The sequence below is a fragment of the Pithys albifrons genome, chromosome 1 (assembly GCF_047495875.1).
Source record: "Pithys albifrons albifrons isolate INPA30051 chromosome 1, PitAlb_v1, whole genome shotgun sequence".
Classification (NCBI taxonomy): domain Eukaryota; kingdom Metazoa; phylum Chordata; class Aves; order Passeriformes; family Thamnophilidae; genus Pithys; species Pithys albifrons.
The window spans coordinates 87571873-87589415 of NC_092458.1; the positions used below are offsets into that span (position 1 = coordinate 87571873).

The 17543-nt window shown below is 45.9% G+C and overlaps 1 protein-coding gene across 4 annotated transcripts; it reads right to left on the bottom strand.

The window, feature by feature from the left end:
- Positions 1–6118: 6118 nt before the first annotated feature.
- On the bottom strand, positions 6119–16248 carry SCNN1A (sodium channel epithelial 1 subunit alpha). Of its 4 annotated transcripts, none has more exons than XM_071559358.1 (13): positions 16157–16248; positions 12661–13034; positions 11993–12248; positions 10952–11139; positions 10063–10163; positions 9199–9362; positions 8774–8872; positions 8486–8603; positions 8162–8240; positions 7780–7837; positions 7597–7652; positions 7005–7080; positions 6119–6786 (listed from the first exon to the last, which is right to left on the bottom strand). In XM_071559358.1, the coding sequence occupies exons 1-13, from the start codon at positions 16169–16171 to the stop codon at positions 6460–6462; spliced, it is 1911 nt and encodes a 636-aa protein (XP_071415459.1). In that variant the 5' UTR covers positions 16172–16248; the 3' UTR covers positions 6119–6459. The 4 variants fall into 4 exon arrangements, with proteins under 4 accessions (XP_071415459.1, XP_071415466.1, XP_071415449.1 ...); XM_071559365.1 differs by lacking the exon at positions 16157–16248 and adding an exon at positions 13623–13689; XM_071559348.1 differs by lacking the exon at positions 16157–16248 and adding an exon at positions 13292–13462.
- Positions 16249–17543: the final 1295 nt, after the last annotated feature.

The following is a 17543-nucleotide window of genomic DNA, read 5'->3' on the forward strand; positions in this document are numbered from 1 at the left end:
GCCCAGAAAACACTTCTTCATAGATGTTGGAATACAAGTTCAGGAACCAAATGAAAACCTCCAACAATAGGATCCTGTTCACAGCATATCTTGGAGCATGACTGGAGTAAAGGTAAGTGTCCCCTTGTTTTGCTTCACTGTACACTTGAAACTCATTAAAAAGAAATGCTAGATCTTTGTCCAGTGCGGACTTATTTTAAAATGAGGTACTTGTGCCCTTGTCTGCCCCTACTGCTACAGAAGTCAGGTTGTAAAATGGTGTTCCCTGTTGCTTGAGGTTCCCTTATGATGAAACTGACCAGTCTTAAGCATCACCAAAATCATACCAGAGCAATGAAGACACCAGAACAATTCAAAATGGTGAATTTGGAGCAAGGCAGCTCAACTAATTCCTCAAAGATGAAGGCCTTCCTGGGAAAGCAGAGTGTCTGGACTGGCTGCTAGATTAAAGAAGCATGTACAGTCTAAAATTCCACACTGTTCAGGCCTGCACAACCTGAACAAACTAGTCATGCTACAATTCCTGCCAACTTGTGTGTTGTCAGTTCTCAGCCCCATTCATGTAGGGGAATAAGGAAAATGTTTTCTTGGGACAGATGCATTTTTAGGCTGATCACAACACAGCCTCAAAGTCTCTAGCCAAACCTGGGGACTTGAATGTTCATGTTCCAAAGCTGGCCGGCGGCTCTGGAACACAGAGCTGGGGCTGAACATACTGCTGGAAGTTGCCCTGGGGTTGAGCCCAGTTCATGAGTCATGTGGATGTTTGCAGAGTTCCATATCTAACGCTAAGTCCTCTGGTAGGTGTTGAAAATACAGTGCTTTTCTTGGAGCTCATCTTCTGAGGTGCTATCCTTCAACATCTCAGCATTTCTGCTGCTCCTGCAGAGTCTGATAACCTGGACAAAATATGATTTTAAATGTGATCTAAAAGCAAGGCCAACACTTTGGGAGAATGGTTGTACATAGGTCTAATTAAAAATTGAAGCTCTTCCTTTAAACATGGCACATGTTTAACATGCCTTTGAGCTGGAACAGATTGCCCAGAGAAGTTGTGGATGTCTCATCCCTGGAAGTGTTCAAGTCCAGGTTGGCTGGAGCTTTGAGCAACCTGGTCTAATGGAAGGTGTCCCTGCCCATGGTGCAGGGTTGGAACTATGATGGTTGGTGCCTTCCAACCCAAACCATTCTGTGAAAAATGCAGCTCTGTACCAATAGCTTCCTCCTGATGTCTTCAGACTTGGTGGAAGAAAAACCTCAGCAGACTGCTTAAAGCAGGCTGCAAGCTCTCACCAGTGTGGTGGGGTTTGTTGTCTCAGCTGAAGAGTAACCAAATGATGGTGGGGAAGACAGATTTTAATTCAGAGCAGAAATGTAGCATCATGTGTTTAATGGACCTAGCTTTCCTATGAATGGACAGAAGTGCCTGCTCTGATGTATCCACTGGGGTTGGAAGCCATAACTTGAAGAGAAGGAATAATAGTGAGGTATTGAGGTTTTATCTTTGTTCTGACCTCTAAGCAAATAATTACTCTGAGAGATGTAACAGATAAAGATATAGGTTTTACAAATAGGCAACTCAGCTATGTCTATTGGATACTTCAGCCTCCATACTTCTGATTATCTTTGACCTATTTTTTTGCCAGAGAGAGAGTGCAACATCCATTCAGAACACCCTTACTTGCTCCCCAGGTTTCATATCTGAACAGACACACAACATCCTTTCCTTCAGTGCACAGACCCACTAAATGACTTCTGCAGAGGCAAAAATGGCACTTTCTTTTCATGTTCTCTCCTGCCAGGCTCCTTTTCCAAAAGTCTTTGTACTATTTTTTTAATAAATTTGTTGAAATCTACGAAAAGGCTTTTTTTAGTTCATTACTTTTAAGCAATTTGAAATCTGAAGGAGCTTTCCTCTCTGGTGCTCACAAGCCCCCTTTAAATATTGCACATTGGTAAGTACAAAGAACTGCAAGGCTGAACGCAGCCATCCCTCTGGTATGTTCCTGATCTCTGTGGTTCCCCACTGTCCTTTCACTAACAGCACTACTGCTCGTTTTGTTCCTTGGTGTAGCCTGTCTCTGCCCCTTAGCTTTTATTGAACCTGTCCCAAGAGCCTGGTAACCCTTTCCTCAAATTCCTCCTTAGTTTGACCTCAGGTCTATGAAGAGAAACCTTATACCTACCTATCTGTCCTGCTTCTCTAAACCCTCCAGCAAGCAGAGTTTAGCTCTAAATATATTGTTTATTTTCCCAAGTGATGGTTTTCTCATTTTTTTTCTAGCTTCCCTAGACATTTTTGTTTTACTTCCAGGCATTTCCTCTATTACCTTAATTCTTACGGAAAACTAATAGTTTTAGTATCTGTCAAATTGTGACTTGCTTTCTGGAGGGTCAAGTTTTCAGCAGATAGCTGGGTGTTCCTGGCTATGGCTCTCTGTCCTTGTATTTCCTGCCTTTTCAACCAGCCTCTGCTTAGTATTCCTCCTTCATGGAGGGTCTGACCCATTCTTTCCTTTCTTCCAGTACTTCTTTCCATTCCCCAACTCTCACTACACTCCAAATTGCCTTAGGGATTCTCAGATCCTCTGAATTCTGCTGATCTCACAGTTGGAGCCCTGGGAAACTTTAGTATCCCTACATTTCTCAGACGCTGTATCCCTCTTCTCAGCTAGCATATGATTTTCAAGTGCTCTTAACACTCAACCAGCTTGCAAATGTCTGCCAGCTGCACGATCCCACAGATGCTGGGGCCCTTTATACTCTGTCTCTGCAGGTTGTTCCATATCCAAAGGAGCTCACCTCTCTTTCCTTGTATTTCAGCAGTACCAAACAATTCCACAACTCCTCTGTTGTTTTTAAGCTCCTAAACTCTCATCCCTCTTCCTCCTCTGTAATTTCTCCATTGTATAAACATTCCTTTTTGTCATTCTTAAATACTTGGAACTACCCACTTCTGTGCTGCTCACTCCTGCAAAACAAACCTCTCCAGTGCTCCAGCTTATCCACAAAATGTTTTCTCTTCTGCACTTTCAGGCATTTGTATTTCTACTTCTCTGGCTTCCCTCTGCACAACAGATGCTCCCAGTCCAAAAAGACACTCTTGCTCACTTCAGTGTTCTGTGACCTTCAGTTGCTCTTTGCATGTTTTCCATGTCCTCCAAATAACTGCTATGCCTCTAACATGTCTAAGACTACTGAGCATTTACATGCCCTCAACTTTCTCCTCTTGCACAAATTCACCCCAGCTCAGACGTTTAATTTGTCTTTTGCTGACCTTCAGGTCCCTCTAAATGCACACTTTCCTCCCTTTTCTCTAATCTTGCGCATTTTTGGTGAAACACTCCCATCTTCTGCACTCTCACTCCAGCACTGCTGGATTCACTTCTTGTTCTCAGCCAGACCAAGCTCACTATATGTCTGTTGAGCTGGTAATTTGTGGTCTTGTCAGCCTACAAGAAGTTTAGGGATATTTCTGGGAGGATCACCTGATTTCTCCCAAGATGGGAATCTTTGTACTCATTCTCAAGATGGGGAGGTCTAATCTATTTACCAGCTTGTATAATAACAGCTTTTTCATAGAATCAGTTGGGTTGGAAGAGACCTCTGAGATCATCAAGTTCAATCCTTAATCCAACTCCACTTTGATTGTTAGATCATGGCACTCAGTGCCACGTCCAGTCTCACAAAGCGTCCAGGGTCGGAGAATCTACCACCTCCCTGGGCAGGCCATTCCAATGCCTGACCACTCTCTCTGGAAAGAACTTCTTCCTAATATCCAACCTAAACCTCCCCTGGCAGAGCTTAACCCCGTGCCCTCTTGTCCTACTCTTGGTTTCCTGAGAGAAGAGACCAATCCCCACCTGGCTACAACATCCCTTCAGGTAGTTATAGAGAGTGATGAGGTCTCCCCTGAGCCTCCTCTTCTTGACTAAACAACCCCAGCTCCCTCAGCCTTTTCTCATAGGACTTGTGCTCAAGTCCTTTCACCAGCCTTGTTGCTCTTCTCTGGACCTGCTCCAGCACCTCAGTGTGTTTCAGATTTGCACAGGCTTTTAACTATGGATTTACAGCTATCCAAAATGGTGCCATTATGTTGAGTTCATCTGCCAAAGCTCTTTCTATGTTTTTGCATTTTAATGCTTCTACAGAAGAGATAGAATATGGTGCAAGCTTCCGCCAGGGAATATATCACCACCTTCCACAGCTATATTTCTTTATGATGAAGAGAACTTAGTGTTTCAAGTAGTTTATGCTTCTGATTAATCTTCCTTTAATCACCCACTTAACTGTGTGATGCAGTGGGTCTCATCAATTATATGGTTATTACAAGGTACCATGTGATGTGAATAATTGTGTCTTACTCTTTGGATATTCAGGAAAGATAATGCTCACCATATGAATTTATACATAGACTGTTTTAGGTGTTGCACCTGCTCTTTCTCCTTTATTCTTCTATCTGCCTGATTTTGTTTTAGTTGTGACCAAAGTTACTTTTAGCAACTAAACCTAGCTTAGTTGCCTCTTGGGCAGTGTTTTTACAGAACATGGAAGTCTCTTCATTAAGGCAACTTAGAGATTTCATTCTTTAATTACTCACTTTTTTAAAACTTTGTTTAAAATCACCCACAGACACAGAAAGTGGACTTTTTTCATGTTTGCAGATGCTCTCATTTTTTTGCAGTGGGGGCCTCCAAGGAGGAACACATGTTCCCACACTCTGAGTGCCTGTTGCAGGACTCTCCCTTCTGCTGGTCTCCCCCCACTTGCTGAAGGACACCCCTGAATTGCTTGATTCTATTCTCAGCAGAGAGACATTATCCTCAAACAAGGGTCATCAGCTGAGCGCTGGGATAAAACTTGAAAAACCATGAATATTTGTGCAATAAAGAATATGGAGTTTGTGTATGTAAAGAAGAATAAAATCTGCTGGGAATTGAAAAGTTCATTTAGGTAGTTGAGGCAAGGGCAACACAACCAGCATGTATTTAGCATCTCAAAGGGAAAAAATATGCATCAGTTTATAGACTGCAGTAAACCCCTCCAACTTCCCAGGAGCAGTGCATCTACCTTAATTTTTAAAATAATTAAAGTTTTTCTTGTGTTATGATTAACTAGTTTTTAAATTCAAAAGCCACTGTTCACAATGTGATTGGGTACATGTCTTTGCCTAAACTATATGCTTAAAGTCTGGTATCTGTGTTTGTGTCCTGTGGAGTGGATAATCCTGTTTGTTAAGGACATCACCCTTGCTCTCTTGATACCCCATAAAGTGCTGTGTAAACACCATTGCAGCAGAAGTCTGACTATTTGTAAGAAAAGAGTATGGCAAGCTTACTACAAGAAATAGGATGTGTTCTCTTATACAAAGATCCCCAAATTAGTTCCTGAGGAGAGGATCATATTTGCCTATGTGGTCCAATAGAATAGGCCAAGGCTTTCCCTGGAAGGACTTTTGATTAAAGACTGCAATACTTCTCCTGTGCTTCACTTGGGAAGAAGAGCCTCAGCAGAGTCTCTGTGGGCTGGATAAGGGATGAGTCAAGCAGAACAGGCACTGTGGGACCTGTGCTGTTCTGATCTCTTGCAGGATCCCATGGCAGCAGAGGTACCGTGTGGGATTTTTTGACAGTATGCATAATCCTGCCAAACTCTCTTTTTTTCCCCTCGTGAAGGCCAAGCAAATGTAGGGACCAATTTATCCTGGACCTGTTGGAAAACAATCAAATAGCTGGATGTACATGTGTATCACAAGGAAGGGGGACTGTACTCCTAAAATCTACCATTGCAACATAATACAGGCAGCTTGAAAAGGAAAACCTGACTCTGCCAGAGGTGTTTTGTCCCAGACCTGGGAGTGGCAGCAAGAGTCAACCACCTCTCCAGAGAATTGTGCATGGTAATGATTGAGATTATGCCAGTGGCTCAAGTAGCCTCTCCTCGTGGGGAGAAGGGGGTGGGTGGCATAGTCTTGGGATCAGAGCTGGATATTAACAAGGAAAGAGCAACTGGTTTCCAACCTTAGGGAAAGCTTAAAAAAGCTCAGCATGTTGAGAGATTAGTATCTCAGTTGAGGCTTCATTCCTGTCCCTTGTCATACCACAGAGGAGGTGAGTCACACCTGCCAAACCTCTTTAATTAATGACAGACCAGAACTGTGGCAGCATCCTTGTTGCAGGAAAAAGCAAGCTTGCACACATGTGTAGGCATGCACAGAGTGTAAGGAAATCAAGAGGACATCACCATACATATACTTGATCAGCTGTCATCCCTGGTGATCCCCAGAGCAGTAGTGTTTTATGAGACTGAAGAGTTCACCTGCAGTAATGAAAGCAATGAACCCAGGCCAACCACAGAGCAGTCTTCAGCTATGGTCCAGGTGCAGCACCCCAGAAAGAAGGAAATACAGGTCCTACAGACAACGTGTGCAGCCTTTGCTCCAGTTGCCACCCATCTGCCTCACTCGTGTCCCACCTCACCATCTCTGCTCGGCCCACGTGGTTCCAGGCTGTTGTAGGATGGCAGTGTGGTTACTACAGCCTCAACAGTGAAGCGGTGTGGAGCACCAACAGCTGGTGGCTCATCCTGGAAATTAGTGTTATCATGAGTGTTTGGAGAGGGTCCTGGTGGAGAGAGCTTCTGCCGGGAGCGGAACCAGCGGAAGGACAAGATAAAGGTGATAGCAATGAAATCCACAATCAGCTCTGCAAGCTCCATCACAGACAGGACAGAGGATCCAAACCAGAGACTCCACTGGTTCCCAAGCTGGGACAGCAGAGTCACTACCTGCAAGAGATGGAGAAAGAGCAGTGAGGACAGCCCTCATTCAAGACTTTTGCCTCCCTGCCTGTTCCCACCAGCAATGTCCCTGTGGTGCTAGGGGGTTCCCCTCATCATGCCACTGGAAAAGAGAATAGCCAGCAATGCTGCTGGAACAAACATGCCACTGTGAAGGGACATTGGAGGGGAATGAGTGGTGAGAGATGTAGTAATAAAGTGTGTACCGTGAAGGCTGGAGATTCCCCGTTGGTCTTGTAGTTCCACTCCTCAAAAAAGATATTCAATTTGGCAACTCCATTCCTGTAAATGAAAATTGAGGCTGAGTAACCCTACCTCATCAATCCCTGCATTTTTCCACCAAGTGTAATTTTCTTCTCTGTTCCCTTCTGCCCCCATCCTTCTCCTACACATACCACCGAGAGGCTTTTCACCAGCTCCGCAGTTCCCCCATGCAGCACCAAATATAATCTTTGGTACTTATAGTGCACTTCTGAGACTGCACTGTGAAACCCAATGTTTTTGGCAAAAGTTCTTGCATGGTTCTCCTTCCACTCTTCCATGAGCACATACTGTGATTCCAGACCACACAGCAGGTGCCTTGGACTTAATATTTTCATACCAGCATCTGACCCCTTTCAAATTTTTCAGTTGAATCCCTAGCCCTTGTTGAAGTCTCAGAAGAATATATCTACTCTGACTCAAATCCACTGGCCTTGTCCACAAGTTCCACACCTGATCTCCTCCCATCAGTGATTTATTAACTCTGACACTCCCAAAACACACACACCACTGGGATGGTTCCTGGTTTGGTCTTACCTTTTGGATGTGATATTGTATTTGTTCTGTTGTGAAAGCATGTAAAAAACCCAGTCCTGAAATTAAAGTGCAATAAATTGTGTTACATGATGACAGTCACCTCCTGTAGGTTAAGTACCAGTTGAGGAAGGATTAAACAGGAGGCAGGAACAGAGCTGGGATGCTAGGACACCCTCTCCTTACCTCTGAGACAGCAGAAGGCCAGCGGGAGTATCCAGCTGACAGCTGGTATTGTGTCATTCTGGAAGACAAGAGGCTGTGTTAGCTGTTGAAGCTGTAGGAGCCACAGGCCCAGGTCTTGCCATTCCCAGGCACAGCTGGAGATTCCCTCTCATGCTGAATTTCTGCCCACTTCCCTCTGTGAAGAATGCACGGTCCTTGGGAGCTCACCCCTAAACCAGCCCTGATGCTTCTCAGTTATTTTCGCTTCCTGATGGGAGAAACACCATTTTGGATGGCAGCTTAGCTATTGACTCAAGCTTTTGCCCTGGCCAGTGAATGCTTTCCAACACTTCTAGGAATAAAGAATTTCCAGTCTTCCTGAGAAAATGATGATCAAACTTACTTGCAAGGTTTCCGACATTTGTGGAAACAGCCCAGCACATCAGCTTTGAATTCAGCCAGGAGTTTGTAATAGCAGTAGCCTGAACAGCAGAGAAAGTAAATCCAGGTAAGCTTACAGTATATTTATATAAAAGGTGATGTGTGACATGGGAATCCACTGGTTTCCTTCCAGAAGCTCCAAGGGAATAACCATCCAAGACAAGAGTATCTTTTGGATGTTCCCCCTAGGAAGCTCAGTGAAGACAGTAAGATGTACTGGGACATGGGGTGGACCAAATAGGTTCAGGTGGGCATGAACTTTATTGTTCCTTTATTGTCCACTTACCCCAGGATACATGCTTAGTGTAGTCACAGTACTCTGCTCCTTCGGGTAAGGGATAGAAATAATATGCACAGCCACAGCGCTCGACCATGTTGAGCTGAAAGCAGGAGCGAATGCAGACCTGGGAGGCACATAAGGTGGAGAACGCTGAACAAAGAAACCAAACCCACAGCAGCCTGTATCACATTATACTATTAACAGAGCCCATGGACAACCATGGCTCTTAGGGGACTAAGGCATTTCAGGCAAGTAGGGAAACAAGCTGGCATAGGGCCAGTGACAGAGAGTTACCTGTTCAGTGTAGCGGGATGAGTACAGATTTTGGACTGGCACATCACTGCCATCCTCTGTGCAATCACTGTAACTGCCCCCAAGACGCACAGTCATCTCCTGGAATAGCAAAATGTCATTGCACAGAACAACTGGTGCTTTGCTGTCCTCTTTCTGAGCTTCCATGCCACACACTGCTTGTCCATCAGTATCTGCTCTTTATGCTTTCCTTGGGATACTTCCATTTCATTGTTCATCAATAAAATGCAGCCAAATGCTTCTCGTCTAGTCCAGTAAGCTCCTCTTCTTCCCTTCCCTTTGCTCCATGTGATTGATCCCTCCCTTAAATACACACTGGGACCATGACAACCCATCTATATCTACCCACCAAGTTAAAGCTCCTCATAACCTCACATCCACAGCTTTTACCCCTGCTGCTTCCTCACCTTTCTCATGCTGATGGAGGTCTCAATACCAGGACGCACGTTGAAACCCCCATCATCCATGAAGGCTGGCTCATTCTGATCATGGACCATGACCCTGGCCCCTGTCACTGTGGACAGCAGAGGGATGAAATCATTCTGTTCGGTGCGCACCACCAGAGAGAGACCTGAGGGAATGTCAGAAAGCAAGGAGGTCATGACTGGCTGTGATGCGGGAGAGTAGGGAGAGCAGAATGGTTAGAAGTAAGTCTGTAAGAGATAAAGGAACAGACAGACATGGAGCAGGGCTGCACCAAAACTTGGCAGCAATAAAGGGTGGCTGGAGGGAGGCCAGAGACAAAGCTGGAGGTACCAGAAGAGGCCAGAGAAAACTGGATTTCATTCCTGTGGTTTAGGAAAAGCAGAACTGGGAATTGAGAGAGATTTCATGGAGAGACTGAAGAGTCAGGGGCAAGAAAAGCCTGAAGATTTGGCCTCAAGAGGTTTCATGGGGTTTAGGAAAATAAGCAGATCAGTTGCTGGAAAGAGGAAAATGGAGGAGGAGGTAGTGGAGACAAGGCTCTCAGGAGCACAGCACTATGGCTCAGCAGGAGGGGGCCATTTCAGGAAGGGCCAGCACAAGTCCAGAGGGAGCCATGAACATAAAGATTAGGCCCTGATAGGGGAGAGAGAGTTCAGTGGGCAGCAGTGAGAGACAGCCATGTCCACGACACAGCTGTCCCTACACGGGCAAAACCAACTTGGGTGAAACAGAACAGGGCTGCAATCTGCCACCACCGGTATTAAGCACAGCAGGATGCCCAGAACTCCGAGGCAAAACAGAGCTAAGATGTACTCCTTACTCACCAAAGAGTGCCTCTCACCCACCATTATTGATCCCAGGCAGCGAGGATGTCCACAGGCTGCTGCTGTTGTCATTAAAAGTATAGCAGTTCCCATACAGGGGATGGTGGAAGTGGGTGTAATTCCTGAGAGGGCAACAGAAACATTCACATGGTGTGAGGAGGACTGTGAGACCAAGGGGAAGGGCTTTCTGAAAGGAACAACTCTGTTTTCCATCAGCAGGGAGAGGGGCTTAAAGCAGATGGGCAGTATTTGTTGTGTAAACTCACCTGAGCAGGGAAAAGCAATTAAAATGTGCTGTAAAAAATGTCCTGGAGCTGGACAGATTTTTACACCACGGTTTTCATACTGCTGGAGAGCCCAAATGGGTTTTAGCAGTACTAGCAAATACTGTAGTATCTTCCTAATATTGAAGAATAGCTCTTCCAATCCCTTTTCCTCCCTTGCTGATGGTGTCATTCCACTACCTCCACTACCTCTTTTTTGACAAATAATAGCAGGAGAAAAGTAGAATATTTTTTACTCTCTTTTTGCATCAATTCTCTTCCCTCCTCTTCCTGTTTGTGGACTGATATATACTACTTTACTCCTGCAGAGAGTAGAATAAAAATACTTCTACACTGTACACTGGTACTCATTCTGGCATTTGTGGAACTATTTCACTTGTGTGAAACCTAGGAAAAGGCAAAAAGATCCTTGGAGGTTCATAGTTTCAGGTCACAGAAACTGTCACCCTGATATGCACAACTCACACGGAAGAGTCAAGAAACATCATCTGAGACAATAGAACTGAACAAGGAATGATCCCACTTTGGAAAAGAGGTTCTCTAATGTGGGTTCCTTGGTTCCCCTTGAAGCCAGGCACAAAATGAATGTTTTCAGGAAGACCTGGTGGGATGTTTCCACTACTTACGCCTTGTCACATGTTGCTTCATTGAAGCGGCAAGCATAGATGAAATTCTCGAAGTCAGACTCATCCAGGGCTTTTGCATCAGGCACCTGTGCCAGGATATTGATATAGTGAAAGCTGTACCACTCCCGCACGGCATCCACTCCTGAGGAGTATGCCTGATGGAAACAGTCCTTGTTGTTTTCGCTGCACTGTTAAGAAGAGAAGGAGAAAACCAGCTGTGTCAGAGAAGTCTTTCAGGAGGTGAGGCTGTGTCTGTGGAAGAGCTGTTCTCCCTTAGCACAGGCAGGAGATGGATTAGGGAGTGGAAGAGCTCCACAAGGCTCCTGTGCTTGACAGACGGGGAAAAGTAAACCCAGGGCAGTTCCTTAGTGAAAAACCAGGTGAATAAGCAAGGCTGAGTAAAACCCAGGAATCAGCAAGTCTCAGGTTTGCAAGATGATCTGCACATAAATTCTACCTGGTATTAAACCAGGAGTTTAAATTCTTTAGTGGGGAGCCCTTCCCTCAGGGTGTGTCCAGAAAAACCTTTGTGATCCTGTGGGAACTCCAGTTAACTGGCAAGTGATTAGCTTCAGTCCTTCGGTGTCTTTTTGAATGCAAACGCAGGTACCCTAGGGCGAGGAAGCTGCTACTAGAAGCAAATGCTGTCATGACCGCATTTCAGGCGACCCAGGACCACCAAATACTTTACCCCTTTGGATTACTGGGCAATGCAGCAGTTGATGCTGATAAACTGCTCTCCAAAGCAACTGCAAAGCTGATGCAGCCTTCAAGAAGGACGAAGTTTCTCTGCTGTATGTAGGAAAAGATGGACACTGATGTGGACAAGTCCCCTGGGGCCTGCACGGACAGGAACAGGACTTGGGGAGCAGGACTGCATTGGGCAAAGGATTCAGCTCTACCTTTATCTGTCGTTAGCAAAAGCCCACGCAGATTAATAGGACTTCTACAGAGGGAAAGGCATGGCCAAGGGTCTAACAAGACAGAAGTAGCTAGGCAGAGACTGGAGTGGGTAGGGCACAGGATATCTAGGGATCTCACCAGAACAAAGCCAATTTTCCAGTCGTTCTTGTCCACTGAGGGACTGTTCTCTGGCAAGTTGACTAAGTTATCCCGCTTCTGCCTCCGTAGAGGATGGCGTTGGACTTGATGGAGCAGGCTCCTTGAGCTACGCTTTTGTGCAGACAGAGTGGACCAGTCGCTTTGTGGCAGAGACATGTTGTAGTCATAAAGGTCTAGCAGTGTCTGATGGGTGATTTGGTCCAGCTCATCCAGCTTCTTTCGGATGGCGCTGTATCTATACAGGGGGGAGAGAAGACTTTCAGTTTTAGGGATGGATATACATAAACAGCTCTGAATAAAACATGCAGCAAAGTTTGCTGGGGTGATTCTGGACATTCCTGCCACCAGCTGTAAATCTCACCCCTTGCTGGAGGCTATCATCCTTGTAAGAGAAAAGTAAATCTTCTTTAGCCCCGTGGCCGTTTATATTGCAGCCTGCCCACATACACCACCAAGCAGAGCTGCCTAAACTAACATGCCTTACTACGAATGCCCTGCAGCAGCAAAGGCCTGTGAAAAGCGTTCTTTCCACCGGCATGGCTACTGAAATGGCTCCTCAAGGGCCTTGAGGAGAACAAGAGTATGTGCTTTTATCCTACACCCGTTGAAGTCAAGGCAGTCAATAGCTCTGAAAGTCTATTTCTTACCTGTATGGATTGAGGGTGCACAGCGTCACAGCTGGGAAAGTCAGCCTGTCAGAGTTCAAGTTGAGGTTGAGGTTGACAGGATAGCTGAAGTACTCCCTGTAGAGGATACCGAACTGCCAGTACATTAAGCCAAAGGTGAGAAAGAAAAGAACGGACCAGAAGGCTGTCTTCATCTTATTCTTTTTGGAGCACACCAGGCGGATAGCCCCATGGATGGTTGTGTTGCTGCAGAAAAACTGGAATAGCTCCTGGTAGGAACTGTAGAATTCGATGAGACCCTCTCGCTGCTCTTCCTTCTGCTGCTGTTCCTCTTCTTGCTTACACTGTCTCGTTTTTTCCCCTTCTGGCATCTTCCCTGCCTTCACAGACCCACCCTACAGCACAAACTCAGAATTAGTAGGTCACCCTGTAAGACCGTGGCTCCGGGACGCCATGCCCGGTGCAGAAACTGGTTCTGCATCACCACCTTCCCCAAACCTCGGGGCTTTCACCCCCTACTCCCTGAGCCCCATCCCAGGCTGCAGGTTCCCCTCCCACCCGTAACACGGGGTAGATCCTCCCGCAACGCGCAGCCCCCGCGTCCCGCCCGCGGCGGCGCCCCCGCCCGCCCCGCCGGGGCCGCGGCACTGACGCGAGGAGCGGTGCCCATGGCGGGCGGCGGTGCTCGGCCCGGGGCTGGAGCAGGGGCCGGGGCTGGTGCCGGAGCCGGTGTGCTCTCCCCGGGCGCTGCCGGCTCTCCCGCAGCCTCCCCGGCTGGGCTGGGACCGGTTCCTTTCCAGTTGGAGCCAGCACCCCGCCCGGCTCCTGCCCTACCAGCCTCTCCCCGCCCCTCCTGCCTGTCCCTCCTGCCTGCCCCCTCCTGCCCCTTCCCCTTCCCCCGGGCGCCTCTCCTGGGGAAGAAAAGCCTCTTTAAGCTCTCAAGTGTGGGCGCCGGGGGACTGGGCACACGTCGGGGCAGTGACCTTGGCGGTGCCGACGGGGGTCAAGGCACGGCCGCGGCGCTGCCGGCGGGCAGCAGAGCCCCCCCAGTGTCCCCCGAGGGGAGCCCAGCCCTGGCCAGGTACGGCTGCCGAACAGCCTGAACCTCCTCCTCCTCCACCCCCTCCGGCGGGGACGCGGCGTCCCAGCGAGCCGAGGCGATGCAGAAAGAAAGTTGGCAGCGCCGATCCCCAGGGCAGCCGCAGGCAGCTCCGGCCGGCCGGGAACACCCCCATGGCTCCCCGGGGCCGGCGGGACCCGACCGGCCGTGAGAGCTCCTGCATGGCTTTCGTAGCCAAATTGTGCTTTCCAAGGGCAAAGTCGAGAGTTTTGGGTGAGAGCTGCGAAGGGGATGGGGCTGGGACAGAAGGCGGGGAGTGAGTCGGTGATACACGTAAATTACCGCATCGCCTTTGCTGGTTTTTCAACTAAAGACGTCTTTTATATCCAGAGCTACCTGGCCCAGCCATGAGTAGGGGCTTGTTTCACTGATTTGTGCCTGGGAAGTGAAGGCCTCCCGGCATTACCCAAACCCTTCCAATGTGTCCTCGATCCAGGGAAATGAACACCAGTACTGAGCAGAAGTCTCTAACACTCCCTATCATTATAGTCATGGAAGTTCTTTACCGATCTTTCCTCCCAACTGCCTTTCTCTCAAACTAGTTCTCCCTGAAGTTTTCACTTCTTTCTTTCCTTTCTGGATACCTCCTTCAGATGAGTCCTTGTGTAGAGTGTTCTGTTACTGAATTTCAATCCTTATTGGAGTTTTCTGTGGTTTGGTTAGTGACTCAAAATATGCAGCCACTTTCACTTCTTCATATTGCAAAATACCATGCTTAAAAAGGGCAAGCAGTACACTTTTGAGGCCAGCAGTTAAGCGACAGCATGCCAGGAACAACCTAGTGACAGGTGCTTCTAACAAGCCTACAGCCACAACTTGGAGCTTTCCACTTGCTCCATTCTGTGACAAAAACCAATGCAAAGGAAAAGCATTGTTTTTCCTGCAGTTCTAAGCTTCACTGTATCTCCAGTAACTTATTTTTGAATTTTCATCAAAGATGAAAGCTGCAAAAAAGTGGGAGGGATGAGAGGAATGAACTAGTACTGTATCAAATGCCTATTACAAAGCAGCTTCCTCAGAGCATTACTGTGTTCAGCTCTGGGGCCTCCTACATAGGAATAATGTGGTCCTGTTGAAAGGAGTCCATAAAAGGCCACGGAGATGATCAGAGGGCTGGAGTACCTCTCCTACGGTGACAGACTGAGAGGAGAGAGTTGGGGTTGTTCAGCTTCAAGAAGCAAAGGCTGCAGAGAGATCTTACTGGAGCCTTCTTGTACCTAAAGGGCTACAAGAGAGCTGGGGAGGGACTTTTTATCAGGGCATGTGGTGACAGGACAAAGGGGAATGGCTTCAGACTGAAAGAGGATAGGTTTAGATTATATGTATTTGCAAGATATTCTTCACTGTGTGAGAAACTGTGGATGGCCCATCCTTGGGAAGTGTTCAAGGCCAGATTGGGCAGGGCTTTTCAACATGGTCTAGTGGAAGGTGTCCCTGCCCATTGCAGGGAGGTTGGAACTAGATGATCTTTAAGATTCCTTCCAACCTGAACCATTCTATGAGTGGAAGTATCCTTCTGGGTTGGACTGATGGTTTATGTAGCTCCGAATCCCATCTTGGACAGCGCCAGTAGGGGATCTCATTTGGTGGAGGCATGTGAGCTCTTCTGACTTGTGTCACTTGTGTGTTTTATGCACTCAGAGAGACCTGGATACTGACAATTATGCAGCATCGATGCTTAGAATTATCAGTGTAACCTACAGAGCTACAATCTAGTCACTTCACAGAGAGCAACTTGTTTGACTTACTTTACCATAAGTTCCTGAAGTCAGTTACACTAACAGACTAATCCTTCAAAGCTGTCTCTCTCGTACTGGAATTGTGACTCTATCTTACTGGAATGACAAAAATTATTTTGCCCCTGAAAATGCACCTTTTATACTCATTGAAGTTAGCAGTACCCACAAAGCAACTACAAGTAATTCTGGCAGCACTTAGTTAGGCATTCTCTGATTTCTACAGCATTTAAAAGGGTTTTATATTGTCTTTTTTACATTGTCAGAAAATGAGTTCATAAACATGGTCCTTTTTGCTGGTGGGAGACAGAGCTAACTGTTTTTGATTTCATTTGACTTGAGGAATAATTGAAAACAAACATCTGGACTGATTTGCTGTATCTGAATGATAGTCTAAAGCAATTTTCTCAGCATTTTGTCATGGCTGACAATTTCCATCACTATGTTGTTTGGGAGAACTTTTGGCCTTTGCTGTTTTGAACGTGAATAGCAGTTAATGAGGGCATGGGTGCATGTATTGTATGTTTCATTTTTACATCATATACATATACATATCACATACATATACATCATATATCTATGTATCTCTACATACACATCTAAGTACATATTGATTTTTCAAATTGTTATATATTTTTTTAAGAATTAAAAAGACACTTACTGTCTCTTTCACCATTTCCAGTGGCCATGGCAACCGTGATCCAAGCAATTCCCCTTTCCCTCTTTCTCACGCCAGTTTGCTGCTCAGGCTGTTGTGCATTATCTGCTGTTGTGGCACACCTGAGAGCACATATCAGCCCTGAGGTGACTTCCAGTAGCTTCAGTCATGTGAATATCATGCTTTGGCTATGGCTTTGTAAAAGTCCCTGTGTTCCCGTGTGCTGCAGGTTGATTGCCAATGCTCAAAGGAACAAAAAATTAATTTTTAACATTGCTACATACACAGCTACCACTTGATTCTCCAAATACTTTAGAAACAATGCAAACAACAAATCTCCTGTTGCCAGCTCAGCTCCAGTCTCAATCTCCATTAGAAGATGAGAATTTGCTAACTCTTCAGGGTTGTTTTTTTAATTACTTTCATCTTTCCAGCTTCTCTGCTACTTTTTTTCCCAATGTGTACATGAACTGGATCACTAAAGTAACCATCTTGTGACTCAAATTGTCAGTCATAACTGATACTTTTTTCCTCAGGCATGCTTCACTCTAACAGAAGATAGTGGCATAGAATTATTAGTGCAGTTTACAAAAGCAACTCCTGTTGATAATTTAGGTGATTTTGCACACTCCTGGCTCAAGCTTCCATCAGACAGGAGTCTTTGTAGCATTTTGTCCATCCACAACTTTCTGGATATTTCCATGTATTGACCTATCAAGGTGAGTCACACCTGATGGAACTGGTTTTGACACTGATGGTTATTGCCCTCACTCCCATTCAGGCTCAGCAATTATGGGATAATTTGTCTTCTGAAATCCTGAGTCTTGCGTTAGGATGAAAGATCTTCCATCAGGCACTACAAATCCTTTTTGGAAGTTTTGATTCATAGTATTTACTCCACCTTTAATAACATTTTAAATCCAAAGAGCTTTATGCTGAAAAGATTCTTGTCACTAGTTCCTTCTCTTATGAAATGGGAAGCGCCCTATTGTTCTAGGCAGTGCTTCTGTATATTACATCTTCACAAGCTGAATGCATGATTGCTCTTTATTGCTACTGAACAACCTTTGAGTAAACATGAATCATTTTTTATGGCACCAAATTTCAAATGTTTCCTTACCACCTACATCTATTATCTGCCCAGGAAGGAATGTGATAATGATCTGTAGTACACACAACGTTTTAAAATAGAACAAACTTCTCTTCAACACACTGCTACTGTGGTGGGAAAAAAAGAAGGCTCTCTCTATCTGGTATGGATCCCAAGTGTAACAAATTATACATGTTTTTGAACTACTTGATAGACCTTTGATCGGTTTAATTTTTTTGTATATGTGTATGTGAAATTGTATTTTCCTTCTGCTGCAAGGCAGAAGCCACTGATTATTTC